At 38.8% G+C, this 19,130-nt stretch overlaps 1 protein-coding gene across 3 annotated transcripts; it reads left to right on the top strand.

Moving 5' to 3' along the window:
• Nucleotides 1-352: 352 nt before the first annotated feature.
• On the top strand, nucleotides 353-18,829 carry LOC109110948 (protein FAM110A-like). Of its 3 annotated transcripts, none has more exons than XM_019123900.2 (2): nucleotides 353-504; nucleotides 15,358-18,829. In XM_019123900.2, the coding sequence occupies exon 2, from the start codon at nucleotides 15,862-15,864 to the stop codon at nucleotides 17,209-17,211; it is 1,350 nt and encodes a 449-aa protein (XP_018979445.1). In that variant the 5' UTR covers nucleotides 353-504; nucleotides 15,358-15,861; the 3' UTR covers nucleotides 17,212-18,829. The 3 variants fall into 3 exon arrangements, with proteins under 3 accessions (XP_018979445.1, XP_042568903.1, XP_042568902.1); XM_042712969.1 differs by lacking the exon at nucleotides 353-504 and adding an exon at nucleotides 808-1,240; XM_042712968.1 differs by lacking the exon at nucleotides 353-504 and adding an exon at nucleotides 6,195-7,516.
• Nucleotides 18,830-19,130: the final 301 nt, after the last annotated feature.

Raw genomic sequence — 19,130 nt, 5'->3', positions numbered from 1 at the left:
TAGGAAAAAAAGGTATGAGATCATTATATAAATAACATAAAAACTTAACGTACTGAGTTTTTAGTAAAAGGTATTTGATGGTTGTTTAAATTGGAAACGTTCCTGCGTTTTCCAAACTGGGAAGCAACCAATGGCGGGATTCGGCTCATACTATTATTCGTAGTATTAGGGGTGTTCACACCGTGCCCCAACACACAAACCCGCTATCTTGTCCTAAACCGTATTTTGTTTTATTGTAAGAACATATTAATAAATAACAGGTATATGTTTGCGTGTTAAATTAAAGCATGTGTTACCGTCGACGTCCTATTTTTTTACGAACACAAGAACAATGCAACCTCGTATGTTATGGTCTGATAATGGTATATTCCCCGCAGAAATTCAATCGGCTCGTGAAGATGTAGCTACACTCACTTTTTGTCTCTAAAGACACTTAACTGAATTCATACGGTACGATCTAGTTTGATTCTTAACCGTACGGGGTCTGCTTTGGAAACGCTGCAGGTGAGTGCTAAAAATGAAGACAGTTTATGATAGTCAAATGATTTTAGATTATTTGAAACCAAAAACGATAGCATCAGAATCTCTGTAAATGCTGAAAAGACATCATAATTTTTAAAGTCTAGTTTAATGGATATTTCACTTAATGTGTAAGTAATAAACGACGATCGAAATGTCATCACTCACGTGTTGTTTTTTAAAATTATTATTGAGCACATTCAGTTACGTCACGTGATTTCTAATGCCTATATCGATATGTATCGGAGGACTTTTGTTTTAGCGAATCTTTTAAAGAGGTTCACATATGCTCTGAATGATTCTGTGTGATGTAAATGATTTTTTATATTGTTCAGTGTAAACGCAGATGATATATGTGTTCTTGATAACTGTGTTTTTATGAGCTGAATGATGCATTGATCGTATAAATTCTGAGAACGTTAATTTGCCACTGCGTGATGACGTAATTCCCCGAATCGTTTGCTTTGAAAATGAACTGTTCGAAAGAACCGATTCGCGGCAGTGAGTCAGCCTGCCCATCTCTAATCAGTTCTGGGTGATGAGAACTTTTTCTGCAGGTTGTCGCTTTGAAAATTAATGTGAAGTCTGGTTAAGTGGAGCAAGTCGTGGAGTGAAGGTTAACTGCGCACATTCTCTGCGTGATTTGTCCTCGACAACTACACTGCTCACTGAAGTAACTCAATAGCTGCACAGAAGTGTGAAGTGACAGGTGCTTCCCACGGTACTGTGTCTTTTGCACTGTTATTATATGTAAGTGGGTGGATAGAGCGTATTTTGTTAATAAGGAAGTTCCTTTATTAAGATGCACCCAGCTGTAAGTGGGAGAAGTTTTTGATGCAATCCAGGAAAAAGTAAACTAATAAGTCTGTGGTTATCTGGCTGCGAAAGTACTAGATTCCTCTAATGCTTAAAATAGACCTGTGAGATTTTGGATGTCTGCACAGTCACCAATCCAAGTGAAACAGATCGTATAACAAGACAGCTTGGCAGTTTTGTTTTACTGTACACATATAGACTACTACTACTACTTTTTATGTTGTTCTGACCTGATTCCACTGCAAAGGAAACTGAAAAGGGATTGGAGTATGTTTTTGTTATTTCCTTTTAGTTGATAGCCTGAGCATTATCATTCAGTGTCTGTCTAAATATGGAATTGCATCTTGTTGATCTTCCATTAACAGCTATTCTATGTCATGTCTATGTATTCTGTCACCTGTGCCCCTTTTCTTTGTGGTATAATGACTGAAGTTTTCATTTTAGATGTTATCCTACATTAGAAATATTAATATGAAGAATCAAGTTCATTTAATGAGACCTTTTATTTTTAGTGTATTATTATGTGTTTTTTTTCTTCATAATTTGTTTGATGATGGGATATTTATTTTAAAGGCATATGTTTTTGTTTGTTTTTGCTTGTACATGTTCGGTTTGGGTCGTAGACAGTTAGTGATGTAGTTTTCGTCATCATATTATTTTTTTCTAAATTGTTTTTTTTTTTTTTTTCATTTATTCTGAATTTTTTTTTTACATTTTAAATTTATTACAATTTATTAAAAGTAGTTTTTTCTGATTTTTTTTTCTGATTAATCACATCCAAAATAAAAGTTTTGTTTACATAATATATGTATGTGTACAGGGTATATTTATTATGTATATATAAATACACACACATAAATTATATATTTAGAAAATATTTACATGTATATACATTTATATATTTATTATTCTATATTTTTATATTATATATAAATATATTTAATATATAAACATAACCCTTCTTAAATATACATGCATGTGTGTGTATTTATATATACATAATAAATATACACAGTATACACACATATATTATGTAAACAAAACTTTTATTTGGATGTGATTAATCGTGATTAATCATTTGACAGCCCTATGAATTTTTTTTTTACATTTTAAATTTATTACAAATTTTAGTTTTCTCCAAATTATGTTTTTTTCCCCCCAAAATGTCATGTTTCCCATTTTTATGACTGGGTTTCACAATTCTGTCTGCATTTTCCTTCCTAAGTGTGTACACCGGGAATGCATATACTTTGAAGAGCTTGTGTGCTCAATTGTACGCTAAATGTGGAAAATGAAGTCTAAACAGGCCTGAGATGTATTTGAATAGAGTAAAGACCCACAGCAAGCCACATGGCAAAAATATTGTGCACTCTTTGGTTGAGTATTAGTGCTGATGTCAGTTTTGTGGAAATCGTTCTCCACAGTGTTGTGAAATGTGGGATCAGTCTGGATGTCGTAACACTATCTGAGTTCATGACTTTACTCATCTCCTCTGTCTTCTCTGGTTGTGCTTTGTGAATTTTCAGAATGTGCCGCAAGTCAAATTCCAATTTAGGACTGTCAGAGGCAAATGGAGGTCTATCAGCAGAGATAGACATCGGGGGGACTGTTACTGTTTAGTAATGATTAATCTGTAGTCTGCATATTCTCTGTCTCCTCCAGACCAAAGTCTGTTTTTTCAAACCATACACACACATACCCTCAACCGCAGACTAGCCACTAGGTCCTAAGCCAGTTAGTCTGCCACCATGGTCCTAAGCCAGTTCTCTCTGTGAAATGACAGCCTCATGTGAAGTGATAAAATGATCCTACACACACACAACTCACACACATCTGACAGCCACACAGGGCACACACACACACACACAATGATCACACATACACACACACACACACACACACAGACAGACACAGTTTTGCAGCTGCAGTTTCCTCAATCTGTGATTGATATAAGGTATAAAGTTAAATTTTCTGTTTTTAGTTTATTTTTACTATAAAGCAGATATGGGCTTTCCATAGAATATAGACATCTTGAACCAATGTCCTTAACAATTTTTCCTCTCCAATGAGCAAAAAAAGTTTTACCACAAACATTCAGTTTGAAACTTTTATTATAGTGACACACCGTCTATTTAAGTCTATTTAACCAACCCCTGTATTAAGTTTATTATGACTTAAATGGTTGCTAATCAACAAATGTTTGTATATTTTAGTCAGAATTTCTAACGTATACCTGATTACTGTACTGTTGACTTTCATAACAAAGTGCTTGAGATGTTCCTCATTTGTAAATTAACCTGGATAAAAGCATCTGCTAAATGAATAAATATAAAGATTTTATTTTATTCAGAGGCAAACATCATGACAGTCACATAATATAAACACTGAAATTCCAGAAATATGAAATTCTGGCACACTCAACTAATAAGTCTAGTCTTATTTTTATCTCTGGATGATGCTTTTGACCCATGAGAAGTTTGCCACATCAACCACCCACATGCTTTTACTAAATACAGCTTCCCCACTTTTGGACTTTAAAACGTGACTGAGCTTTTCTCTTTTCCTCATGCACTCTTCTAAAATCTCCATTTTTTTTCCTGAGGAATGTGAGTTGGTTCTTTCAAGCCTCTCCCTAGAACCTGCCCTCCCAAGATAAACAGCACTAGTCCAGCCATCCCTCCACCCTACCCAGAGGGCCTTGTTTCCCTCCAGCACACGAGAGATCCTCCCCAGTATGGCACTGCGACTGAGAGTACACCCCTGATCTCCCTCTTTCTCATGCATTGGCTCAGGTGCTCTTGTTTTTGTGTAACCTCTCCAAATCTGTGGTGTTGACTCGCCTGACCTCTTTAGCAAACTGTTTCAGTTTGTGTGTGTGACTGTGCACATGTTGAAGCAGGCTCAATTTCAAACAGTCTTTTCAGTGCCACCCACTTGTAACCAGGCCCCTACACATAATCTCTGCACAGAATTCTGCTGAAAACTCTGCAGTTTTCCGCAGAATTGAAAGTTCTTAGATGCTCCGCCCCTTGAGTGGTTGTTCACCCAGCCAACAGGGAACATCCTCAGAACTTCGGCAAATGTTCTGGCAAGCTTCCCCTTAATTCTTCCAGTAACATTAATAGAACGTTCAATTTTCTGAAATATTTTATTTGTTCATCTAATGTTTTTTTGAATGTTACTTGTTCAAGAACATTCTTAGCAAAAGTAACATTCCCGTAATGTTTGCAAAATTATTTTTTAAAACATTAAAATAAACAATGTTTTGGAATGACGTTTAATAATAACTTAATGGGAATGTTAGCAAATTGTTGTTAGCTGGGTAGATCCATACTGCAGAATTTTGTGCAAAAAAAAAAATAAAAAAGCCAAATAAACAAGAGATTATTTCCTTATAACACCACTTTTGAATTCAGAGGGAATTGGATTTGCATCCATCTCTCTTCTATCCTCTGATAAGAAATGTATCCCGTATGGAAATCTGAACCATTTATTTAAATGCAACTGTAAAGTATGTAAACAGCCTGTTATGATAGGTGAGCTCATCTGGGCAAAGAGTTATTGTCAACACTGTTTGACTAATCAGTCGATCATGTTTATGTGTACATGCACGTTCACAGAGGGGTGTGTATTTGTGATGGTGAAGTGGTGTGAAAGCCTGTTTGGACATGTCTGTGTGTAATATGAGTTGTAAAAGGAGATGTCCGTATATGAGTCTGACCCTGCTGTAAGTGTGTGTGTGTGTGTGTGTGTGTGTGTGTCTCGCTCAGAGCCTACAGCGTGGTCTGTGATCTTCAGAATGAAAGATGGGCAGTAGTAATCCTGCACTGCTCCATAATCCTCTCTTTCAAAGACACTGCCATTCTTCAGCAGCTCAGATGAGTACCCAGACAGACCAGTGCTGACAGCATTTCCAATGTGGCACACAGGGCAGCCAGGCTCTTTAACATTAGCGTTGATACTGCAACATAAGCAGCTTCACCGTAAACATTTACTTGGGCAGGGATGAAGTTACGATGTTAAGGTGCAGGATCAGAGTTCTTCATCCCTGCACAGAGTTTGAAGAGATAAAAATAGAAAAGGAAATCAGACGGCAGACATGAGAAGAACACAGTGGTCATCAGCTCTTGATGATGGTTATGAAAGTAGTGCATTGAAAACAATAATTAGGTAACATTGTAACTAGTGTAGCCCATGTCAACAGTCTCATAGTAGTTCAGACTAAAGGTGATTTGTTGATGTTAATGCACAGGACACTGAATACCCTGTACACATACCCTACTTTTAAATCTATATAGTTAATAAATATGCTGCTTAAGCAATTTAGTGTTAATTGAAACAGTCCACTGTGTTTTTATGCATTTGAGTTTTTTATTTTTTAATGTATTACTCTTAATTTTGTAATTATTTTACATTGAGAGAAAAGTCTTGTAGTTTCCTGATGAAATTTTTGATAAAATCTTTAATAATACAACATATTTTGTAATCAATATTTTAATATATATACATTTAATACAAAATATACATTGTAAACCCAATTTATTAATTATGAGTTATATGATTATGACACATGAAGTATATAAAATATAAGTGTTAAATACTGGGGGAATGAGGGTGGTGTGCAGTGAAAATGTTGGCAGGCAAGTTTTGGCCTGATTGGACAAGCAGAAAAAATACTTCATACTAAGCATTGATAGTGCTTGTTGTTATGATTTCTATCACACTGTCACTGTGTTTTCGGTGAATGTAATCTTTATTTATAAACAGTGAAATGTTGCTTCATTTTCACAATCTAGGGATGCATGTTGCAAAAATGACATGCAACATAATGTGTATTTTCACTTTAGATCCCTGTATAGACAGTGTTTTCATACACCGCTAAGTGAATTAATCATCAGTTTAATTTTATCAATTAAATTATGCACAAGTCAAAAAATGAAATCGATTACTGAGATTCAAGTCCATCATTCACACCCCTATTTCAGAGCTTTGGTAGTATCTGCCTGATGAACAGAGCTTCAGCCATTCCCATGGAGATCTTTTACGGTAGCCACAGGCAGACGTTCTGTGGGTATTGTGATTACGGTGGGACTCAGGTATGACCCTTTGGCATGAGGGTGTGGGTTTCAAAGGGAGTAAAATGTAGAGGAATGGGGTACGAATCCACACCTGCACTTGACTGAATGAATAGACCTGAAAAGGAGGGGCTGTTTGGGTCAGACCTGTTTATTTGTAGTGCACCTCTATGGCAGATGTTATCTGTTTTCAGCAGAACATTTACCTTCACACAACGGTGGTCTGCCAAACCAGACTTCATCCAACCACTCCTTAAATAATCTAACTCAAAATGGAGAGGTGGAGTCTCCAAAGTGAGTTTGATACAGGCGTGTCAGTGAAAATGAAGTGTTTCGTAACTTTTATTTATTTCTGTCACTTTGAGCTGGATCTAGTCCACTCTTGCAGGATTTTACGGGATGAACTTGTATTTTGAGGGTGATGCTAAATCCAGACTCATATTCTGAGATCCAAGAAACCACAAATTCTTCTCCGTGGTCTGCTTCCCAGAACAGAAACAGACATACGAGATGATTCTCTTCAGACTGTCTCAGGTAATTCCTTGGAAATCTTCCTGAAATTGTCTGACTGAAAGACGGGATTTCCTTATGGACACCACTGCAGCGCTCCTTTAACTTTGATGAAGCTGACAGACACTCTTATATCACTTCCTCCTGTAGTCTGAGGTGGAATGTGGGAAAAGATTATTGAGAGCTGTTTTGGGAAATGACTGCCACAAATATCCAGGAGGTGAGCTCCGATCGGAAGCAGCAACTCCAATCGGAAACCCTCGAGACCAAGAATAGGCAAAGGATTTGTGGAGTAAATAAGGCACAAACACATGCTGTGGTGTCTGAATGAATTCATCTGCCCATGTGTCCATGGGGAAGAGTTGTGCTTCCTGCTTGTGTTTCTCCAGCCCAGCTCTTCCTGAAAGAGTTGGCTGGGAGGAGCTATGTAAGTGGGAGGAGGAGGAGAAGTATTTGAGTTGCCGTGTCAGTCGTGCACACACACACACAAACTCTCACACACATTTGCTGGAGTGCCGACTCTCTGCTGAGCTCTGTTCTTTAAAAGGCTCGACAGCTTGAGAGTTTCATCCTGCTCTTGGAAAACACTTGTACTGGTAAGTTAAGCAACCTGTAACAGAGATCCAGTAATCTGTAGACTAGTGGATAAGTCTCATGCTTTCTGCAGTTAGTTTGTGTTGACTGTGTTGAACTCTGGCTTTATATTAGTTTTTTTTATTTACTTATCTTTTTTGTCTTTTTATCTTCAACTGTAATGGTAACAACAGTAACAGTAAGGCTCATGTATAACTCATGTTCTCTCAGTTCATCATTCATTTATGAAGGATCTGAGTGTCTAGTGAGTCTAATTTGAGCGTGCTGGTACTGGACTAATTACCCAGTAAGACATAATGGTTGTTTATATGGGATCAGTAAGAATCGTATGAGTGTAGGGTGATTGAGTTCAGTTTTTGGGCAGTTAAATACAGATAAACTCCAAGCATTTTCCCATTAGGACTTGTATTATATGCATTAAAACAGTGGATGTCTGTGGGTTTGCATTTTTGAGCTCAGTTGTTGGATTGTGTTGGTTTTTGTGTGTGCTGAATGTCATTTTGTGCCATTGTTGTTATAGGGATGCAGCAATATTAAGATTCTGGCTGATATTTTTTTCATTTATGAAGCTGATAATTGGCAAATATTTTTTTAACAATCAAAGTATATTTATTCAAACTTTCTTCATACCATTTTGTCTAAATAAAATGTTCTGCGAGTGAATTTAGGCATCACAAGATTAATATGTACAAAAATGGGCATTCAGCTTGAGATTTGCTTCATTTTATAAATTATTCGTGTTTTGAAGATTAACTTTAAATGAGTGTTAGATGACAGCAAAGGTCATTTGAATGTAAAAATGAGCATCAACAATTAAATATCCAATATTGAATAATACTGATTTTAAACAAAAAAATTATAATAAAATAGCCGATATGAAATAATACATCGTACATCCTTAAAATGAATGTCAACAGTTTGTCAAAATAGTTGTGATTGAGAAATGAGGAATTGAGTCAGTGTGTGTAATAACAACTGTGAGGCACTTTCTGTGTCATATTGTCTGCATATTCGTGCAGGAAAAGAACTCTATCGCTCTCTTTCCCTCTTTCCCTATCTGAGATCCATTAACTCACTGACAGTTCTGGCTTAGTTATTGGTCAAACTGGGTTAATACGTGACCGTGCCTGTGTGTGTTTGGAGGCCATGTTTGTGTTGTGCTCTAGTTTTTGTAAATGTAGTTACTAGTTGTTTGTTGTTGTTGTTTTGTGTGTGTGTGTGTGTGTGTGTGTGTGTGTGTGAGAGAGACTGTTGGAAAGCGGAATTGGTAGCTCCGGTGGAAGAAGTTAAAAACAACACTCTTGACTGACCATCTCTGTGATTACACACTGTGTCCACACACATATATGCTTCTACGTGTCTGTTAGTGTGCTTGTGTGTGGCAGACTGTAATTCTGTCAGGCGTGAGTGTGCATGTGTTTTTAGTGTTTAGAATGTGTGTGTGACATTTCTCAGCTTTACTTTGTCAGGCTTGAGGCAGGCCAAAGGGTCAGGGTCCATTTAAAGGACCCCGGGGTCATGGGTTCCTCAGATGCGTCTGACAGATACAAGGTTGCCATGGTTTTAATTAGGGGATGATCAGGCCATTTTGCTCAATCAATATGACAGTGAGGTGCACCTCTCTTTTTCTGCTGGCAGTGCTGTGAGGATGTTGCCAGGACGATTGAACAGTTCTCGGTTGAGATTTTAAAGTGACCTCTGCCACCACAGTGTCCTTTCTCAAAAGTGCAGCTGGTAGTGCAGAGCTTTATCCGGTGGAAACAGTAAATCACTAAAGTCATGTAAGTGACAGATCACCCAGGTCTCTGGGGTCAAAAACTTCTGTCTAAGAAGTGCTGTGCTGCATGAGTGTCCTAATCTGCTGTGACATTCAGCCAAACTCCAGGGATCTGATTTGATCTAATCTGGTTTCTCTGATTTGAACTTTAAAAGTGATGGATGGAGGGAAAATGAAAGACAGATGGACTTTTTGCTCTCAACTGATTATCTTATTACAGTCAACATGAAAGATAGAGAAACGGGCCGAGCCTATTCTCTGCTTGTTTCCTCTCTAACATGCTTCTGACACACATACGGGGATAATTGTTATTAGTTTACATCACTTTTGCACGTTTTTCTACTAATGATAAATTGATTTTAGGGGCAGGCCAATTAATCAGTATAAATTGTTTGGCCATTTAGTCCCTCCAGTTTTTCTTTTGTATTTGTATTGTATTGTATTTGTGTCCTTTTAGGCATGAATATCACCAATATGATAGAAAAGATAAATATATAATTGGCATGAATATATATCCAATATGATATGATAGTTAGATATAATTTTTATTATTAGTTAATAAAATGATTAATGATTGTAATTATGTTGTTTTATGGTTGAAATATTTATTTTATAGTGATGTAATGTGCTTTTTTCTTTATTATTATTTTAAATATGACAATGTTTTTAAACTGCCTTTCTGCCTCAAAACCGCTGACAATCAGATTTTTGTTTTTAATAAAAGGCTTATTTTTAAAATATTTTTGCACATAAATGACAGTGTTTGGGGGACAGCAATGAAATAGCATTTTCTTTGAATAAAATACAGAATTTTTTTTTTTTTCTGACTAACCAATGAATTATGTGACAGCTATAAGTACAGCTATATATAATATTTATATTCATATATTTATTATAAATAATTCTAAAAAAGGCTTATAATATTTATATTCTTTTTTTTTTTATTTATTATTTTGTAATTGTACAGTCTATTTTATACCTCCATTTATTTGGCTAAACTTTGAGTGAGAGAAATGGCACTGAGGTAAACTGTATTTACATCTCTTTAGGGATTCATATATTGGCTGACTTTATAAATGGGAGATGAATGACTATAATATCCTCAGGGCTCATTCAGACATTCAGTGTTAGTTGTATCGTGGTCTTGCTGTGGGACGTTTAGTACAATACCTGCTGTCTAATGATGTTGTGTTGAGAGGTCATCCTGGTCTGCTGTGGACGGAGGGGAAACAGCTGTGCTGTGCGTTGCCACACATTGAGAAGAGAAGGCTGTTTAAGACCCTTTATAACCAGCTGTCCCTCACCGATAGAGCTTTGTGGTAGTATGGATGGAGGCAGTGTGAAAGGTTATCAGGCTAAAGGCTTGAATCCTCTGGGGCGTCTTAATCACGGACGCTGAGGTGAGTTGAGTGAGAGGTGTGACTCTGTCAAATGCAGTGAAACCTGTCAGGAAAAACCGTTGAGTATGATATAGTTAGCTTGTACTTCTATCTGACACCCACAGTGTCATGCAAGAGGTCAAATCTTTAAGTGAGTGGTTACACAAATGAGGTTCATCAGTAGGGCACAGCCACTCAGATTCACTCTAAATAAAGCTGAAACAAGCCGTTATCAATCAATCAGTTGAGAACTGTGACATAAAAGCACCGGGAATAAATAACTACTTGTTGCTGAATAGTAGTTTATGGGGGCTCTTCCAATATTCATCTTATCTGACTCTCCTTATCAGTTTTCTCTTTTGTTAGCATGCAGAAAAAACGACCCTGCAAAGGTAATATTTACCTCACCATGTCTCTTTACTACACAGGTGGTTGGTGAAGGTTTGATTGACATATTCATTCTCTTTTTACTTACATAACATCCGCTTTAGTCAGCAGGATGGCTCATGTTTCCAGTTGGGAGAGATTCCTGACTTCCCTTGTTACTCATAGTGATGTCAGATCTTCTATGCTCAGTCCTTGCCTAATACCTGAACAGATTCACGCAAGCTTCCTGGCACGTTTGAAGGATGGAAAGTATGTAGCCTAGGGAACAGGAGTGTAACTGTAACATTGCACAGGTGACTCAGCCCCAGAGTGAATCATTCTGGGCTGCCAGGAGCAGGAATTGTTGTTTTTGATCTTTCTAGAGCTGTCAGTCTCCAGTCACAAAGTCGTAAATGCCTGTACATAGACAATTTGACAAGCCTGGCAACTGTACAGCTAGGGCAAGCATCGCCATTGCTATTCTTCCCTTCCACAAAGCGCAGTCAAAATTACTGAAATCCGGTCTTTTACACTTTGGGAAATGTCAGCTCACGTGCTAGAAACATGAAAGCTGCCTCAAATTGTGGGGTTTGTTGAGGAAAGATGTGATGTGTAAAGCTAAATTGGTCAACATATCAAAATATATTATGGACATTAAAAGGAGCACCCAAGCAAGCATATCTAAGGACCATGATAGAGACTGGGCTTATGGATTTGAGCTGAACACACTAGCAACAACATAATAACGGACTAAAAAAAAACTTTAGCGCTTAAGCAAGACCTTGACATTGTGGTGATGTGATTTGCTTTGGCAAGCGCCACTCACATTAGAAAACTAAAAATCTTCAAATTACCAACATGCCGTCTCTCTCACTCTTTATCTCTGTTTTTTAGATATCCGACCCACTTCTCTCATTGTTCTTTTTTATGTTCCCCACTCACGTGTATCTCTCATGTTGAGGCTGTTGTCGCAGCAGTAATTAAAAGATATCCTTAAAACAGCAGATCCCCTCCAGTCATGCCGAATTCCCCTCTAATTACATTGCGGAGTTTCTTTCAGCCAAAATTAGTGAGGTCATTTTTTGCTTTCTCCCTACAGCTGTAGACCTCCGTGCTCGACTCGCCGTTTCCCAGTGCGTTTGTCCATGGTATTTACTGTTAGCTTATGTGCATCACATTTTCCTTCATTCAGTGTACCTCAAATCATTAAACACTAATAAAATGAACATAACACATCCATTCAGGTTTAAAATCACCCACAAAAACATCACTGTTAGATGCCCTGCTCAAGCCGTTAGCAAATATTTTCCATTCACGTTTTTTTGTGGCTCAACCAACAATCCAGTTCACCACTAAACACTGTGGGGAAAATGACATCAGCTCTCAGAAATCAAGACCAGATCTTTATTTTGTGCCCAGCAAGGTTTGCTTTGGAGATGGCTGTGTGTCTCTGTGGTTGTGGCAGTCTGACGTGGGTGTGTGTGGCTCTAAGTGTGTGTATTCCTGGCTCTCACCACGTCCTCAGTGTTCTGGGTCCAGTTGGCTCAGTGCTGAAATGCTTCTGTTATCTAAATCAGTTCACACCACGCTTGTGCCCATAGCTGTGTGCTGTTCGTGCCACCCTTGCCTCTTTGGCCCTCACATTCCTCTGTGTGTTTGCTTCTGTTTGGGGATCTTATTTTACATGAGACCTAAACACTTTAATGGTTTTGGGATCACAGTGTGTTGTAAGATGTGTAAGATTTCAACTTCTGTTGGAGAGAGTATATCATTGCTCTAAACAGTGGTTCCCAGCTAGTGGATTGCCACCCAAAATTGGGAACGAAACCCTGCTTATTACAGTGTACATGGGAGAACTTTATTTTTAATCATTGCTCAAGCTCAGATTCAGTTCTGTTTGGATAAGAGATGTACAATATTTTGGTACCCATATTATCTGCCAATATTAGAGATCTATTTTAAACATTTGTTTGTATCTGTTCATTTTGGATATCAGCCAACCTTGGATATTTAATTTCATGTTCATTTACCCTATTTTATGTTTAGAGGTCATATATAGAAGTTAATCTTTAAAAACAGTTGAATTTTTTTTTTTCATGTTTAAAGTGATTGATTTAAGTGTTTTATTACAAAATATTATAGTTCCAAAAACATCTTTTTAGTATATAGTTTAAGTTGGAACAGCATTTGGATGTTGAATTGGCTGTTTGTCTGTGTGCTTATCGCACTGATGCCTGAGGTATTTAAATAGTTTTGATGACTTAACAAGCCTAGAATTTCTGCTAGCTTTCATTGTTATCCATATATGTACAAGCCTTCGTGCTTGTAGTATATGATCCCTGTGGAAGAGCTTTCCTCCATGTTGGTGTTTGGTAAAGGCCAGTTTAGCACAGGGGAATACAGAGATGTGGAGGGGAAGGAATGATGATCCATTTTGGCTTTTGGACACTAGAGCTGCCTCGCCCCTAGCAGCAAAGCAGAATCCTGAGCAACTGTGCCTTCTATTAAAAGCCTGACCATTGAGAGACAGCTGTATGTGTTTGTGTGTGTGCGTTATCAAAATGCATCACAGAATTTGACCTGGATGAGCATTTATTGCATTACTCTGTCAATAAGCCTTTTATAAGACACAATAATAGGCAGAAACATGCCAAGCATGTTTAAATAATTCTATTTCCATAGTAATGGAAACATCACAACACAGGACATTTCTCAATGCCAGCAGAAACACTTTTAACAAGCATGTTTAAATAATTCCTGTCACCCATAGTCATGGAAACATGTCATTAAACACAGGAAATTTCTCAATGAATCATTGGTGGTAACCAATGGTTTTTAACTTACCTAAAGTCTCTTTTTAACATGAAATGTTCCCATTTTACATGGATTAAAACGATAATCAGCATAATATTGAAGTTAAAATTAAAATTAATCAAACCATGAAACTTCAGAGGAAGAGCAAGCTACTACATTTTGATTAAGATTTGCAATAAAGACAGAAAATTATATAACAATAATACAAGGAACATATATTAAGAAAGCAAATGGGGTCAATTTTGATTTCATGTTGGAAATAATTGCAGAGCAAGTCAAGTAGCTCATTTAAGCAATTTGGATTTATTTTTCAGTCTTTCGGGCAAATGTCAGTGAGTTTATTAGCAGGTTTCTCTAAAGGAAGTTCACTCTTTTCAGTAATTAGAGTTTAAGACTATATTTATTTAGGGTTTCAGATGAACTGCTGCTTGGTTAGAGAATATGTATTTCTATTGTATTGTCTTTTCTATCTTATTAGTGAAAGAAGAGGAAGGGGAGCGTAACGGGGATGAGGGCCCAGACAAGAAGTCATGCTATAAAAAGATCAATTAAAAATGTGTATTTGAATATAATAATGGTGATGATGATGATGAATGGCAAGGAACAAGCCTCTCAGCGCTCTTGATGATGTAATCCAAACCTTTAATGCAGTAACAAAAAGGAGAACAGGGAAAGGAAAAAGCAAATTGCCTTCACTCCCTTGACAATGAGGATCAAGAGAATATGAAAGCAAAGTTGTGATGAAGAGAATGAGGGAAAATGTCTAAATTTGAGCCAGCACAGATTTTAGAATGGCGATCTCTCTCTCTCTGTTTATAGTTTGAAGTTAAAAAGGTTTTACTACATTATAAAAAACTAGCTTTTCTAAGACAAGCTGTGTGGATGCTCATGAGTGTTTCAGACAGATTTAAATGAGCCTTTGCTTAGATCTTGTCTGAGTCAAGAATATAAAACATGATAATCTGCCTATAATGTACTCTTTAAAGACACTACACAAAGTGCCTTTGTGCGTTCATGAACACTGAACAAGTGGAATGGAGGAGGACATTTAAATATTTTCATAAAACACCACTATTTGATGCAACTAAATATAAAAGATTACAGCTGTTCTTTAGCTCTGCCCTTTTCTTTTTTGTTTCTTTTCAAAGAATCACATTTAAATAAAAATTCAGTAGGAGTGTTTGTTGTGAGTGGGGGGAAGGGTGCAATTGGTCAGCGTTCCAACCCTCGACCAATCAGAGGTCGGCTGCTGGCTCCTTTCTCCACCTCTTGTGCTTGGAACTCTTTTCTCTTTCCTGATTGGCTGCTCGCACATGCAGCATCTGGAGGCTTTACCAGTGTAGTGGGAGGGGCCAGACATTGCCTTAAAACCAAACGTCTGCCCCCATTCGCCCTAGAGTACTCCAGTATCTGTTATATGTGTGGAGCAGAGGGAGCGAGAGGAGGTGCTCGCTTTGCCTACCCATGTCTGACAGTATCTTTCTCTCTCTCTCTCTCCTTCCTCCAGGAAAAGAGTCCAGGATTGCAAGAAAAAGAGGAGCAGGTTTTTAAGGAGTGTTTTACAAGACATCTGGAGTTTGAGAGGAAAAGACTGAGCCACCGGTTTTCACCAGAACTGTTCAGCTAACCTTTCAGCTGCAAGGAGCTCACTTCAGGATCTGTCTGGTCCTGGTGGGTCACTCAGCCGGACTGATGTGGAATGCGACACTTTATGACCCCATCCCACGGGCCTCTATTCTATGAACCAGACTCCGGAGAGAGCAGATAATAGAGGCAAGAGGCCGGCACACAAAAAAGAGTGAAGTAACACCAGCAGGAGTGTTCAGACTGGTAAGAAAGTTAAAGGGGCCCTTGAAGGTGGGGAAAAAGAGCTTAAAATACAAAGGGGAAGGAATAAAGAAACCTGTGACTACAAAAGTCTTTGTTGGGACTGCAAGACATTCTTGAACAACAGAAACTTTGACTCTTAGCCTTCATTTCACCTCTTAAATTAATCCCACTGCTACCAGTCATGCCAGTGGAGACCCTTCGTCCCACAGATGGCCGTCTTACTGGGGGTCCCTTCACTTCTGCCATGCCTTTCCGAATCCTCAACAAAGGCCCGGACTACTTCCGCAGAGCGCCCGAGCCAGGAACACGGAAACTGAGTGCAGTTGAGCGCCTGGAAGCAGACAAGGCTAAGTACGTAAAGAGTCAGCAAGTAGCACTTACTAGACAAGAGCCTGTGAAACCTCCAGTCATCCGCAAACCGCTGTTATCACCAAGCATGATGATGCAATGCAGAATAAACACTCCACCAGCAAGGAAGATTACCCGGCGGCTACTTGAGACAGAGAACAGAGGACCGGATCATGGCATGAGCAAAGGACCGCAACTCAACCTTGAAGTACTCAATAATCTAATCAATGTCTGTGATGGACCACTTGCATCTTCACCTACCCCATCCTCTCCTTCTCCCTCAGCCTCCTCACCCTCTTCCGGAGGTCAGAGTGTTGGTAGTGGACAATCTACAGAACCTCAGCACTGCATTAACTTCAAAGCACACCTTGGCTCAACGCCCAACTCCTCTCGCACCTCCTCTCCTCTTATCAATCAACCCTCACCTGCAGAGCCCAGCCGAAGGCCGCCTCCAGTCCCAGCCAGAGCTCCACGACTGGTACCACAAGGTAGTTACGGGACCCCCAACTCGGTAACTGTACGACGGGTGGATGTGCGACCACAGGCAGAGATCAGGAAACCTCAGAGATTGCCTCTACAACCTAAACCTAGACAAGCTCAAGTAGCTCAACCACAGATAGCCCAGCCACAGGCACCTCCCACATCTTCTGCTCAGCATCAACCTTCGGGAGCTCACCCTTTATCTCCCTGCATACCCTCCAGCCCGCTGCTTCTACGGCCTGGCGTTCTGCCCCCGGCTTCCCCCGCTTTCACCCGCATTTCCTCAGCTAGCTCTCGAGGGTCACGTCCCGGTTCAACCCGGAAGCACTCTTCCCTTCACCGCTCCAAATCAGACTTGAGCGACCGCTACTCTCGGGCCACAGCTGACCTGGAGCGCTTCTTCAACTACTGTGGACTGGACCCAGATGAGGTGGAAGGAATGGGTGGCATGGAGCGTTTTGCCCGGGCAAATTCGGACATTGTGTCAGTCTCCAAGCTCCACAGCGTCAGTACACCTAGTTCAGAGTGTGGGGATGGACGGCGAGGAGAAGAGGAGGATGATGATGATGATGACGGGCCTATAAAGCCCAGTGAGCGTGTTCCTTACGGCATCTCTGTCATTGAGAGGAATGCACGTGTCATAAAGTGGCTCTATGGTATCAGACAAGCACGGGATGTCTCACAAAACATCTCCAATGTCTAGAAGCTTCTCTCTGGTTGTCTACTCACCCAGAAGTACCAGACAGTATAAATAAGATAGAGACTTGCTGTAGTATTTGGTTGATGTCTGTTACACACCTAATATTTATTATGTTCTTGTTTGAAGATGTTTAAAGGTTTGTTTTGTTTGTATTTGCCTCACTATATGGATAATGTTCATGATGTTTGTTACATAGAATTTACATGGACATCCTGTTGTTTTTCAAGCGTCTGATGATCTTCAAGGATGACATACCTCTAGATGCGGAATACTACAGACTCTCAGCACTGTGACTTTGATAAATTTTGGTTTAAGCAATAAGACTAAAGCTAAAGTCACTAAAAGAGTGGCTGAATGGATGATGATGAAGACAGCAGTCGATCTGCTGTGCTGGTGCTGTTTAGGTACAAAGTCTTTATTAAACAGCAATGCTGTGGGACCCGTGGCCTAAGCTAATGCCTGTAGGAACCATTGTGTTCATAGTATTGGGAATCAAGCAGGTACTTTCTAGATTTAGAAATCTTTGTATTGGATGAAGAATTGAAGAATGCATGAAGCCATTTAGGATGCTTGTGTTTATGAGGTCATCATTTGGTGTCAGTGGTAGTAAGACCGCAGGGATGAGTTAAATAGGCCACACCAAGAACAGAGACAGCCTGCAAAGTCCTAAAGTGCATGCATATAGAAACTAAGACCCATACAAACCCCTGCTCACTGTGCACACACTTTTTTTTTTTTTGAAGGCGAGACTATGATACTGTGAATAATTCAGTGCTTCCACAGAGGCGCTGCTCCTCTACAAACATGGCTGGTAGACTGTTGTTTAATATAAGTTTAGAAGTTCAAAATATAAGCACGTGAGAGCCTCTTGTCAGCATGCACACTTTGATTTACAGCTGTATTACGTGGCAAAGCACAGTTGCACGATGTGCACTTCTCAAACATGCATTCCAAAACACATAGACGTACATTCCATTCAGCTTAATGTTTATGTATGATTTGTGTGGGTTTTCTTTGTTTGTGACTGTTCCTTCTGCCTGTTTCTCTGTTTTGGATAGGTGATGTTTAAACAGTAGTGTAAGACAGGTAAGGATTGATAGCTGACAAAACTGAAAGATAGTGTGTTTGGCTCAATACTCTTAGGGGAATCAAAGCTGTTAATTCTGTTTACCGCAGAGCTTTCACACTTGTAGTAAGAAAAAAAAAAGCCTTACTAAGAGAGTTGTTATTTTGATGGAAGCTGGTTGAATATGTGCACATAGACAAGTCACGAGGCCACACAAATGTTCACTTTTGGTTGGGAGTTTTTGAGAGAGAGTGTTGCTTAATTAAAAGAAGCACAATAATCAAGATTATTATTTTCCTTGACTGTGCAATCTAAATATAGCCATAAATGCATGAAGAGGTAAACGCAAAACATTTATTGATTGAAATATTTTGCGCTGAAAGAATACAGACAAAGGTACAAAACCTCAAACAGTTCAGTGCAGTAGTTATTGAAGTAGGAGGGTAACATGGTGGCTCTGCTTGTTCTCTGAAGTTTACCATCGACTCGGAAAGAGTCAAATGCAAAATCGGTCTTTTGAAGATGTCAATAAAGAAATTATGTTTTTGAAAACAAGTTGCGACTTCTTTTGTTCTTTCTGTGATTTGAGTAGTTTAAACCTTGATCTAGATTACCAGAAAAGAAATTAGGCAAAATCTGAACTGAACAAATGGTGTTATCCAAAGATCTTGACTCTGTTTTGAACGAGGTTTGCTCACATCTTGTGTTGTCACAGAGTTTTGTGAAAGTCTGAAACGATATATGTATATATGTATGTATGTATATGTAAGTTTTAAATGGTTTTTGGCTATGCAATGGAAGTAATCCGAGTCAAAAACAACATTGGACCCCTTTTACTTTTATTGTATGGACAAAA

This window comes from Cyprinus carpio, chromosome A23 (genome assembly GCF_018340385.1).
Source record: "Cyprinus carpio isolate SPL01 chromosome A23, ASM1834038v1, whole genome shotgun sequence".
NCBI lineage: Eukaryota > Metazoa > Chordata > Actinopteri > Cypriniformes > Cyprinidae > Cyprinus > Cyprinus carpio.
The sequence above is the reverse complement of the archived record's forward strand: the minus strand, read 5'-3'. Positions and strand labels throughout refer to the sequence as shown.